This window comes from Capricornis sumatraensis, chromosome 4 (assembly GCF_032405125.1).
Source record: "Capricornis sumatraensis isolate serow.1 chromosome 4, serow.2, whole genome shotgun sequence".
Lineage (NCBI taxonomy): Eukaryota > Metazoa > Chordata > Mammalia > Artiodactyla > Bovidae > Capricornis > Capricornis sumatraensis.
Window position 1 is genome coordinate 16,948,160 of NC_091072.1, and position 12,814 is coordinate 16,960,973.

At 39.0% G+C, this 12,814-nt stretch overlaps 1 protein-coding gene across 1 annotated transcript in view; it reads right to left on the reverse strand.

Annotated features, from left to right (window-relative positions):
- Positions 1-12,814, reverse strand: part of NRG1 (neuregulin 1) — a 1,130,425-nt gene that overhangs the window by 173,299 nt on the left and 944,312 nt on the right. Inside the window, exon 2 of the mRNA XM_068972084.1 lies at positions 4,534-4,711. Within this exon, the coding sequence (XP_068828185.1) occupies positions 4,534-4,711 (178 nt within the window). The remainder of the gene's footprint in view (positions 1-4,533; positions 4,712-12,814) is intronic.

Genomic DNA, 12,814 nt, shown 5'->3' on the forward strand with positions numbered 1-12,814 from the left:
GTGCACCATACACAAATAACAGGAAGTCAGCCTTTAATAAGACTGCTGATTCATGCCCATGTATGGCAAAAACCACTACAATATTGTAATTAGCCTCTGATTAAAATAAATTAATTAATTAAAAAAAAGACTGATACAAGACAAGCAAGTGAGGCCAACAGGCTGACCTGAAATATAACCTGTCACACAACCAAACTCTTTAACCAGTTTTCTTGATCAAAATTGTCCACTAGGCAAAGGAAACAATAACAAAGGGATAAGTAGACACTTAAGACCAGGGTAGTTTCTATTTCTTTTAATTGGTCCCACACCTTGCTCAGCCAAATAAAACAAACAAAAAGGCTCACACATGAATGCAGAATCATAGGAAGAACATGTAGGAATGTCATTTATTAGTAGGAGCAGGGGCTGAAGAGGGGATAAGACTTTACAAAATAATAGCGATTCCCTGTTGGTGTAAAATCTTTTCATAACACTAAGGGATTAAAAGGAAATTCTGACTGTTACAAACAATCTAGATTATAAAATGTGAAAAAGAAATCTAGGCGAAGGATTGGAAGAGAGTCAACATTTTACTTTAAATAAAGAGGGTCCCAGGGAAATCCTAAACCTTACACTGAAATTCACCTCTGCTTGTGATCATAGCCTAAGAGACAGTTTATCCCTTCTTGGCCTGTGGGCTAAGAGCAAATGTAGTGAGATAAAGTTAAGTAAGCAAGTAACCACTACAAATTGTTAACATTTTGAAATGTCTTCATAATGAAAAATTATGAGCATGTAGAGGAAGCTGACAAATAAGAATGCTTTTTATTAAGCAGTTTAAGCCTAAACAGGTCCCTTGCCTTAAACATGTTATGACTTCACTGGATACAATGGAAAAATCACAAGTAGTTGTGAAAAGACGTGAGACATGGAGTGAAAAAGACAAAAGGCATAGATACAGATCAATTTCAAGTCCAAGAGTAACCATTTATTAACATTAGATCTACAGGAAGAAACCTAATTTCCTTCATTCTCAGGATATTAATTTTTTAATGGGTATAATAACAATAGTATTCATTCTCTTATAAGTTGAAAGTTGAAATAATAGAACATCTTGCAAATGTTAATTAAATTTAGATTCAGTTTGATCCCTTAAAAAAAGAGAGCACTAATTTTTTTTTTTTTTTTTTAAGATACAACCTCAGAAACGATCAAATACCCAATTCTGAAACACAATTAGCTGATCACTTATCAGTGGCTGCCCACTTTACACAAAGTGTCTTATTTTCGGAGGCTCAAAAATGTTCAATGCTTTGCCAAGAGTCATTTGCAGTCACATTACTTGAATAAAAGTCTTTTTTTGTTCCCACTTAATTCTTTCCAGCAAGGCTATTGTTTAAAAGAAGTAATTTCTGAACATTGGCCTTTCCGGGATAATGGGATTTTATTAATATGTAGACAGTGCTCTTAGCTGTCTGAGCCTATGAAGCCAACATGAAAAAGCCTTTCTGAATACTAATGACACTTTTACATGTCATCCAAGCCATGTAACAGATTAGTTCTTCACCTGTACATGTGCTCTTTTAGAACCGTATTCATTCCGGGGAGTCTCTCTCTTTTTTCTTGTTGTTCCTTTTTGTCATCTTATTTACCCAACCAACTCAGCTTCTTCTCTTCAGGTATCCTCACCTTAAATACCTGCAGTCTGCAGCTGCTTCGTTCTGTTCCTTCAGCCTGGATAATCCGCCTCTCCTTCCCTCCCTCCTCCCCTTCTTTCTAGAAAGCCTCCACAGTCCAGGACTGGGTCCCCTCCACCGTCCTTGTGAGTACCTTTCTAAAGCATCCTGTGATCGTTGCTATCATCGAATTTAAAACTGAGAATTAGAACTGCTTGTATTTCCCTTCCCCACTTGAGACCAAGCCTCTGAGACAGCACATACTTCTTGTTCATCTCTCCGGACCCAGCTTCTAGCCTAGGGCCAACACACACAGCATCTTATCCAAGGAAGGGCAAAATTTCACTCTTTCACTGGCCCAACTCAATTGGTCTCTTTATTGTCCTATAAACAGAAGCTGCTACTGCTACTCTATAACCCACCCTACCCATCCAGGGGGACTCTCTTTAGCAGAGTCAAATCCAACCCCTCACAGTGACTCCTGAAGCTCTTGGGGTCTTCCTCACTTCCCAACTCCCACGGCACTTAGCATCAGTAACCTGCAATTCAGCGCTTAGTTTTACTGTTTGATATTAGTGTTAGCTATTTTGTTCCCCTAATTATTAATAAATTTTAACTTCCCACAAGGTAGAATTTACCTCAGCATAAATAATCAAGTTTTTAGACCACTACTTGTAAATAGATGGGCTGCTTAAAAATCCTGAAGCCCCCCAGCCCTAACACGGTTTCAGCACCTGATTGCTTCATATACGGCTATACTAGATAATCTCTCTACAATCTTTCAATGCCTTGAGTATAAAACGCCCTAGTATTCTTTCATCATTTCTAGCATATCAGCTTTTCATGGGCTCTTAAATATTTTTGCTCTCAAATAATAGCCACATAGAAACAAATGAGACATCACTCCGCTTATGCAGAAAACTGTTTCTTACTAACCCGGCTAATTGATGAAAAACAAAACAGACACCAAAACCTAGCTAAAAGTAATTTTTCGTTGTTGTTAAACTTCTCAAAAAGAATCATGCTTATTTTTTCAAGTTGCTCTCTGTCCTCCCTTCTCCACATGGACACATGCGATAAAATATGTCTGCTTTCCATTGTTAAAGAAGGAATGAAACATTAGGGAATCTGAGACATTGATTTGTGTTCCAGCTTATTCATAGCTAGTTGGGTGACTCAAGGAAAGACAACAGCTTTTTGACCCTTGATTTCTTAACCTGCAAAATTAGAGTCACCACTAGGGGAAAATAGTTACAAAACCAAACAAATAAGATTATATACAAAAGCACTCTGTCACTTCATAGAATTATTATTTTTTTTGGTATATTTGAAGTACCACCTGCTACAGTGATATTTCCTTCTGTATTATTCTTCCAAATAAAGACACTGTACGGACACAATCAATAACAAGGATAAGCAGAGTAGTTACTAAAACCATAGAAACAGGAAAACATCCCTAATTATGGCTCTCACAGTCATTAGACACTTTGGTAAGATTAAATTCACTTCCCTCATATCACTTTATTTTTTCTGGCTCATGTGTGTTGATGTTTTTGGTATTTGCCCTATAAAATCAAAGTCTAGGAGGTGATTCTCATTGTTGCTTCATATATCATCTCTGGGATTTCACTGGAATCTTCTGAAGTGTAAGTGGAGGAAAAGGTCACCCTGGAGCTGTGAACCCCTATGATACATGTCACATTGATGAAAGGACTGTTCACAAGCAAAAACCCAAGACATTTAGCTCTTCTGTAATTTCAAAATGTAGTTGGAGGTTAGAAGTAAATGTTCTTAAATAAGGAGGGAAAAAATGAAGAAAATAATAAATAAAAGAGCATCATTTTAGAGTAGGTATAGAATACACAGATGTTATAGGGGGTCATATGAAGCCTTCCCAAATAGGGATCTCCTCAAGGAGGGCAGGAAAACTTTAGATTCTTGCTACTTAGGATTACTAGATATTTTAATCTGCTCTCACGGTGATGGAGCTTCATAGAATTGTCAGTTACACATTAATTTTACATATTAAATTTACTTGAGAATAGTTCAGATTCAACTAATTACATTCTAACTCTTCACATGATGATACATGTTTAGTTGCTAAGTCGTGTCTGACTCTTGCAAACCCACAGACTGTAGCCCGCCAGGCTCCTCTGTCCATGAGATTCTCTAGGCAAAAATACTGAAGTGGGTTGCCATTTCCTTCTCCAGGGGATCTTCCCTACCCAGGAATCGAACTTGGGTCTCTTACATTGCAGGCAGATTCTTTCCCAACTGAGCTTGATTGTATAAGGCACAGGTATCTTATACAGGATTTTAGGATCTCATCTATTACTTACTACTACAATAGCTCCTATTAATATTTTTTACTTTTTAAAAAATTTTTGATTTTAATTCTTTTTTTAATTTATTTTTTAATTGGAGTGTAACTGCTTTACCACTTTGTGTTAGTTTTTCTGCTGCACAATGAAGTGAATCTGATATATATAGATATATATATATATGTATATCCCCTTCTGCTTGGCCCTCCCTTGCTCCCGCCCCTCAGGTCATCACAGAGTACTGAGCTGAGCTGCCTGTGCTATACAGCGGCTGCTATTATCTTCTCTCACCCCTTCTATTTCTAGCCACATGTTACAGTTCTTTCCACATCCATCCTTCCTTTCTTTGTCCGGAAGTTGTAAGATGACATACTTTGAAATTCTTTCCTATATAATGACCCAATTTCTAGCCCCCATATAACGAAAAATGTTTTCACGTATCATGTATCTGGTTTGTTGATGGCATACTTATTTACTAAGCTGTTAGTAATTTTTATATTTTATACCATTGTATTGCTAGGCACGGCCTCTGCTGTGACATGCAGGATACTTACCCTGGCCTTTTCTGTATCTTGATGTTTTGTGGTTTGTTCTTTCGGCTTAATTCACTCCCATTTTTGAACCACTTGAACTTGAGAGAGGAGTATTCAGAACTGGTCTCACACCGAAGCACTAGTTTGGAACCTGCCACAGACTCCTGACTCTTCATCTCTTTCAAGCGGGGAGGCAAGGCTAAAAAAGAAAAGAGAAGGAAGAAAGTTCTGATCACATGGTAACCTTTCCAAGAGGAATATGTTCATTTTGGTGAGCCTGATCAAGAGACCATTCACAAAGGTTTTGCTAACTGAGAGAGAAAAGAGAAAGGGGAGGGGGCTGTCAGTCAAAATGTATCTCAGCTTACAGAATAATAAAGATGCTCAGATAAAACACATACAGGGGGGAAAAGAGAACTTAGGTTATAAAATTATTCTTTGAAACAGACACACAGATATAAAGAAGAAACTAGCGGTCACCAGTGGGGAAAGGGAAGCAGAGAGGAGCAATATATCTGTAGATGATTAAGAGGTACAAACTATTAGGCATAAAATAAGCTACAAGAACATATTGTACAACACAGGGGGCATAGCCATTATTTTATAATAATTATAAAATATAGTGAAAGTGTTGGCCGCTCAGTCCTGTCCAACGCTTTGGGACCCCATGGACTAACGTCCACCAAGCTCCCCTGCCCATGGGATTCTCCAAATAAGAATACTGGAGTGGGTTGCCATTTCCTTCTCCAGGGGATCTTCCCCACCCAGGGATCAAATCCCACTCTCCTGTATTGCAGACAGATTTTTACTGTCCGAGCCACCAAGGAAGCATAAAGCATAAAATATAGTACACCATTTAAAAACTGTGAATCACTATATTGTACATCAAGTCTACTTCAATAAAAATCTATTCTTTAAAAATATTCTAAAAAATACATATATATATATATACATATATATATTCAAGATAGCAATTTCTTCCATCTTTACATCTTCTGGTACTATTAAAAATCCTGAAGACTGGTCATTTCAAAGAATCAAAATCTTATGCTAAAGGACAGGTAACTGGGCCATTATTTCTACAGCACAGTCACATCCCAGATCACAATTAATCTGCATGACAGGCCTGTGAATAGGTACAACAGGTATCACACACATTTTTTCAAATAGGAAGCTTATTTTCAGAGACAGGTAAGTGTCTCTTGTCCACGGTTACAACACTCTGGAGAGTCAGAGTTAGACTATGCTATCAACAGTAGTAATCCAGAGCACAAAGAGTACTCATCAATCTTAACACTCATTTCTTCAAGACAGGGATTCTTTGGTGACATCACTCTTCTTTGGTGACAACACTTATTGGGTCTACAGATACTCTCCCACAAACAACAAATGGCCTTTCCAGAAGACCATCACACTCCCATCAGATTATCAGTTTGACTGGAGTTCACCCTTATAAATCTTCTCAACAGAGATGGGAGGACGCTTATATTGTGCATTAATTTATAGGACACTTTATGTGGCTCAGCTGGTAAAGAATCTGCCTGCAATGTGGGAGACCTGGGTTCGGAAGATCCCCTGGAGAAGGAAAAGGTAACCCACTCCAGTATTCTGGCCTAGAGAATATCACGGACTGTATAGTCCATGCGGTCGCAAAGAGTCGGACATGACTGAGTGACTTTCAGTCACTCATTCACTTATATTAAATGCTTACATACCATTACTATTTTAAGCAAGACTGCGTCAAAGAGTACCCATTCTCTACTGATATCTTTATGGATAAAATGTTAGAATATCTGAGATTTACTTCAGGATGAAATGGTAGTGGGGAATGTGCTCAGTTGCTTTAGTCATGTTTGACTCTTTGCGACCCTATGGACTGTAGCCCACCAGGCTCCTCTGTCCATGGAATTCTCCAGGTAAAAATACTGGAGTGTGTTGCCGTGCCCTCCTCTAGGGAGTCTTCCCAACCCAGGGATGGAACCTTAATCTCTGTATCACTGGCAGGCCGGTCCTTTACCACCAGTGCCCTCTGGGAAACCAGTGGGGAATGGTTAGGCATAAAAATGAAATAAATTCCCCAAGAAGTTGACTGTGGTAAGCCAGTCAATATATAGAAGCAGGGATTTAGTATATGATTCTTTTTTAAGATTTTTTTTTTAAAACGCAGGCCATTTTTAAAGTCTTTACTGAATTTGTTACAATATTGCTTCTGTTTTATGTTTTGTCTTTTTGACCAAAAGGAATATGGGATCTTAGCTGCCCAACCAGGGATCGAACCTTCACCCCAGCATTGAAAGGCAAAGTCTTAGCCACTGGACTGCCAGGGAAATTCCTACACTACTATATAGAATGTCTGTTTTTTTTTTTTTCCCCCATAATAAAACAGTTTAAAAATAAAAGCATATCGAATGGATTTTCCTCTGCACACATAATTTCACTTAATCAACACCGCAGAAAGTGATGCCTCAAGATCTCTGTTTCAATAGAGTCTTAGAAAAGCCAAGTACAAAGTCTATTTCTGCCCCAGTTCAGGACTTAACGCGAAGTTAATTCTTCAAATCCACCAAAGGAGACTGCACCTCTCAGATCCAGTGAGCAATTATTCACTGTGTACAGCATCAAGACTCCAAAGATGGCAATCAGAACCATGTTAGGCATGCACAGGAAATGGTGTACCTTTCCCACTCTGCATATATTTATTTTTCTACAACTCTGCCCTTACCAAGAAAATCCCTCCAAAAATGTCAGGAATGAGTATATACATTTTCCATTAAATTACAGCAAAAACTATTTGAACCTTAACAGTGTTCCTACAATTACACATCCCCCCTTTTCTTATTTAGAGGCTGGGAGATAAGGTGGAGAAGCAGACACTGAATGTGAAGACACAGCAGCAAGTTAGAAAATGGAATCAATATTTCAGCTGTTCTTAGCCTCTGACACCTGATGATTTTCTCTGGTTATTTTTTTTTTTTTTGGACAGCTTGAAAATAAGATTTACTTCCTGAAGAGCTTTCCTAGGAGCCTTCCCTTTAAGACGTGGTCCACGAATTTCTGTTCTGGAGGTTTTAAACAACAGACTAAATTCTCATCTATCTGGTATAGTATTTGTATATTCCTATTAACTCCTTAAGATCATTTTCAATTTTGTAAACCTAGCAAAGGGTTTTAAATGATACCAAAAAACTGGTTTACATCTATTAAGAAAAATAAACCACCTCATTCTTTTATGTACAGATTAAAAGAACTAGTTTGAATTTTTGATGTTGTTTTCACTTAATTTTGTGTTTAGCTTGGCATACAGCCCAGATTTTCAAGGTTCAGTCCCTTGTGTCTATCCAAAATGTTCTAAACACAATATTTGAGATGTCCTTAACTCTCAGTAAGTACCATGTTCCCTCACCTACCTCTCCATTCATTTGCTTACCAATACAGCCTGAACACAAATCTACCAGATTCTGTCATTTTGTTTGAAATCTTCATGAAGTCCATTTGCATCTCTTTTGACTTTCTTTTCTCTTACTCTAGTCCACTGTCTCTTTCTGTCACCTCTCCTTCCCCATTACCCTCCTATCTTCATTTCTTTATTTATTATGACTTTAGTAAGAGTCTTGATTTCAAATGTGAGGAATCAATTGGACAAATTCAAACTGAGGGATATTTGACAAATCAGCTGGCCTAGGCTTCAGGAATATCAGTGTCATGAAAGATAAAAGACTGTGAAACTGATGTGGAATAAGCGAGACTGACAAATGCGATAGGCTCTGACTAGTGAGTGGATCTTGCTTCAGGGAAAAAACAGTTAGAAGGAACCTTATTAGGACTACTAGGGAAATCTGAATAAAGGTCCTGTATCAAAAGTAAGTTTCTCAAGTGTGATGACTGCATTGTGGTCATGCAGAAGAATGCCCTTGTTCTTAGGCAGTATTTGCTGAAATGTCATGGTGTCTACAACTAAATGTCACATGATTCTGCAAATAAGGATATACATACATACACGCAGGTGTGCACACACTCTCACACACAGAAAAGGGAGGAAGAGGAATATTGGTTTCTCGTAGCTTTCTTGCCTTTTTAATCTGATCTTTCTGCCATTAAAAAAGTCTCAAGCTTTCAGTAACTACTTTTGAAGTCTTGGCTAAATTTGTAGTCATTGAGATTCTTGGGAATATCTGTGCTGTAACTTACAAATGTAGCTCTTAAGATTATATTCTCCATTAAAATTCTGCGAGTGGTATGGCACCCAATGATTTTCTCTGGTTATTTTTTTTTTTCCTGCATTCAACCTGATAACCATGACTTTGGGGCTTCAATCCCACTAGGTCCTTTGGTGGAAGGAAAACAATCTCTTATTCGGCAGGCCAACATATCTGCCCTCTCCTTTAGGGGTTCACATGCAAGACCGGTACCTCTTTGTCCTTAAGAGATGATATATGACATAATGAGGCACAGATCTTGAGAGGCAAGGCCTTTCGTAACTCGAATATCCACTCCTTAAGCTGACCCCAACATAGAAACATTTCTTCATGTTTGGGATTTGGATATACCTCTGTTGATTAGCCGAAGCTTCTCTCTCTTGCATGTAGCTTCAAGACTGTCACCAGCACAGACGCCTCCAGCATCCCTGGAAGTCCACTTATAATGCCTCTGCTGTGTCTTCAGGAGAAACCAGCTACGATGTGAGGATACACAGCTTTTCAGAGAACAGCTGTTCTGAGGTGTTAAAATTCTCCGTAAATGGAGAAACAAATCTGTGGCCCCCTAACCCAGCCACACGACTGCACTGTTGGCCCCTGGGTATTCTGCGGTCAGTGATGCCTTCTAGAAAAGTACCACATAAAGGTCCTCACTCACTCCAGGTGGAGCCCACGTGCAGGCATCCTACAGTACTGGGCAACAACATCCATTTTTCTTTATTTCTTCTCACATAACCACCCTAATGGAATACCCCTGGATATTTCACAGACTCTTGATAAGTGTGCAAACTAATGTTGACGACATATGGTCTGTGTGCTTTCTCTCCTCTATTCATAATGAGGCAACTTTCAATAGAATCAACTTCCTTCCATTAGATTACAAAATAATACGTATATATTACTAGAATACATTTTAAAACTATGTATGTTTCTCACACATTTCATTCGCATAAGATAATCTCATTTATTTCACTGAGAAAGCACTCCACCAAGCACTTTCTAAAATTCAGATGTAACTTTATAAGACCAAGGGTAGCTTCTAAACCATGGGCAATATTTTAAAGCAAGTACTTGGATTTTAAACCTGTAAAAAAAAATGTACATGGCCTTCGATTCTTGTTTAAGAGTAAACAGCCTGTTAATTAACCACTGCTGTGTGTGCTAAGTCGCTTCAGCTGCGTTCAACTCTGTGCGTCTCTGTGGACAGCAGCCCGCCAGGCTCTTCCGTCCACGGGATTCTCCAGGCAAGAACACTGGAGTGGGTTGCCATTTCCCCCTCCAGGGGATCTTCCCAACCCAGGGATCGAACTTGTGTCTCTTATGTCCACCTGCACTGGCAGCCAGGTTCTTTACCACTAGCGCCACCTGGGAAGCCCTAATTAAAAATTGATTGAAGGTAAACACAACGCTAAGTTACTGCTTCCAATGTAGTAAATGATCTGAACATCTTTGGGATGATTTAATTGTATTTGGTCTACCACAGTTCATAATTCTGCTTTCACTGTGATTCTGGGAGGCAGCATTTCCACACCCTGAAACAATTTAATGACAGAGCAAGTTTTAAACAGTCATTGCCTAAATCTACTTCAAACTTGCTTGACATTAATATGATCCTAGCCACACCCTTAGAAATGTATCAACAGAGACAGACATTAAAGTGCAAAAAGGAGCAGCCTATAAAAATAGAAACCCCCAAACACTCAGAGCGATGCCACACATTTTACAGGCACTTGTTTTTACAGGCTTTAAGTGTTTTACAGGGCTTTAAAAGATCACAAACATACTCTTCCGACTCTAAGTCAATGCAAGCAGGTATGACTGTATACTTTAAAAGTCTATTTTTGCATGTCTACATTTTTTATTTGATACGTCGTACAATGGAGAAAAAGAAAAACCGTGGCAGTAACCCCAAAGCAATTATTTTACATGCTGACCACACAAAAATTGAAGTCACAAAGCTTGTTTATTCCAATTCTTTAATGTGTGAATGAGTATTTGTGATAAAAGTGAAGAAGAACTATCCATCTAAGCAATCCTCTCATTTTGTCTACCAGGTACTTATTTTTTCTTTAATATGTTCAATACTGCTATTATCAAATATTGTACTGTATTGTTAAGAACAAAGAATGCATTTTAGCATGTGTGTGCTGATGAGGTATGCAGATATCATGGGACACTAGACGAATTGTTTCTTTTCTTTGGATGTCCTGACAGCGCAAAACTAGCTCATAACTCTCCACGTTTGACTGTACAGTTAAACTGAAGAGCCTTGACACTGATCAAATTAAACAGGAAACCTGCAAAATAGTAGCAAATCACTGTGAGCTTTCAGCTACGACCCCCAGTGAAGTCTTCCACACATAAAACAATTTAAAAGCCTGATACCACACAGGTGCAGATCTCACAGTGAAAACTGGTGACTGGCAATGATGTTAGTTAAGGAAAGTCACACGAATATCATGAATGAGTCTTCTACACAGAAGGATGCCCTGTTTTTTATAGTCATGTTAAAGGTAAATAAGTGACTGAGGAAAGTCTCTACAAGTCCTTTATTGAGAAAATTATGGTCACAATGTACAGAATGGATAAAGTTTATTATACTTAGTCATCTGGTCTTCTCTTCTGAATTGTACTCACAAATTTGACTAAAAAAGGGAAAACTTACCAGGTTTATATTTTGTAAATATAACTGTGTATAAGGCTGCAAGGTCTAGCAGCAATGGTATTTCACAATACACCTAGGATTAAAATCACTGCTACTGAGGCAGTGTGTAGTCTTAAGTTATGTTAGGGAACATCTCACAGGTTACCATTTGCTGCCACATGTGGTGACTTAAGGCTCACGCTGCCTCAAGTCCAGCCGAATCATCCTCCAGATAGTCTGTCCCTAACTGCAGTTAACTAGAGGTCCCTGTGAGCCTAAATGGAAACCTGTTATGTGTCCCTGTGTATTCAGCAAGGATATCTGGAGAAGGAGATAAAGCATATGGGTACCTCCACTTGTGAGAAAGTCACTATATAAAGTTCAGGGGTTTATTACAAGATATTCTTGAGCTTATGCCATACCACTGGCAATAAACTAAACCAGTCAACATACTAAGACTAGGCTTCAAAATATAGTTAAGATAGTTGGACCCAGAAATACCATTTTAGCAGTTCTATGCCCAACTCCTTATACTAGGATGAATGTGTATCACCAAATAATATCTGTTTACAAGCGTTTGGAACAATCCTCATAACATATGCATGGAACATGTCATTATACAACATATTATAATACAATAAATTCGGGAGCAAAATTTCAGCATTTTACTTCTCTTATTCACAATGGTAGGACCACTAAGGCAGAGCTGGCTTCTTACTAGTGTTAACCTTCATCTCTCAAGCATTTCAGTCTTCAGTGGGGCTTTTCACATAGAGACTTGCACAAAGTTCCACATCCCCCAGTTCACTGCTACAAACTGACTGTAACAGTAGGATTCTTTTAAATGTTCCTTTTGAAGATATGAGCCACAACCAGCCCAGTCAAAAACTATGTTCACTCTTCTTCTTTTTTTTTTTTTGGTTGCTCAGTCATGTTCGACTCTTTGTGACCCATTGGACTGTAGCCCACCAGGCTCCTCCATCCATGGGATTTTCCAGGCAAGAATACTGGGGTGGGTTGCCATTCCCTTCTCTGGGGGATCTTCCTGACCCAGGGATCGAACCTGCATCTCCTGCGTCTCCTGAATTGCAGGCGGATTCTTCATCTACTGAGCCACTGGGGAAGCCCATGCTTACTCTAAGGCCACAGAAAAGGACTGATCACATTCTACAGCTAAACATCACACCCGCAGGCTCCACTAAAGAGCACATGTACAAACAGAGGGCCATTTAAGGAATCTGTCGCTACCCAATCAAAGGAAGGGCAGGAACAGTCTTGAGCAGGTGGTCACAGTCCCTGTGTGGAGGCTCAGGCTTGTGGTGGTGGTGGTGGTGGTGGTGATGGGTCCATTTTGGCTGGCACTATAATCCAGACATCCAAATGTCCAGTGTAGCGTTAGTCTCAGTTGTGTCCAACTCTTTGTGACCCCAGGGACTGTATAGCCTGCCAGGCTCCATTTCCC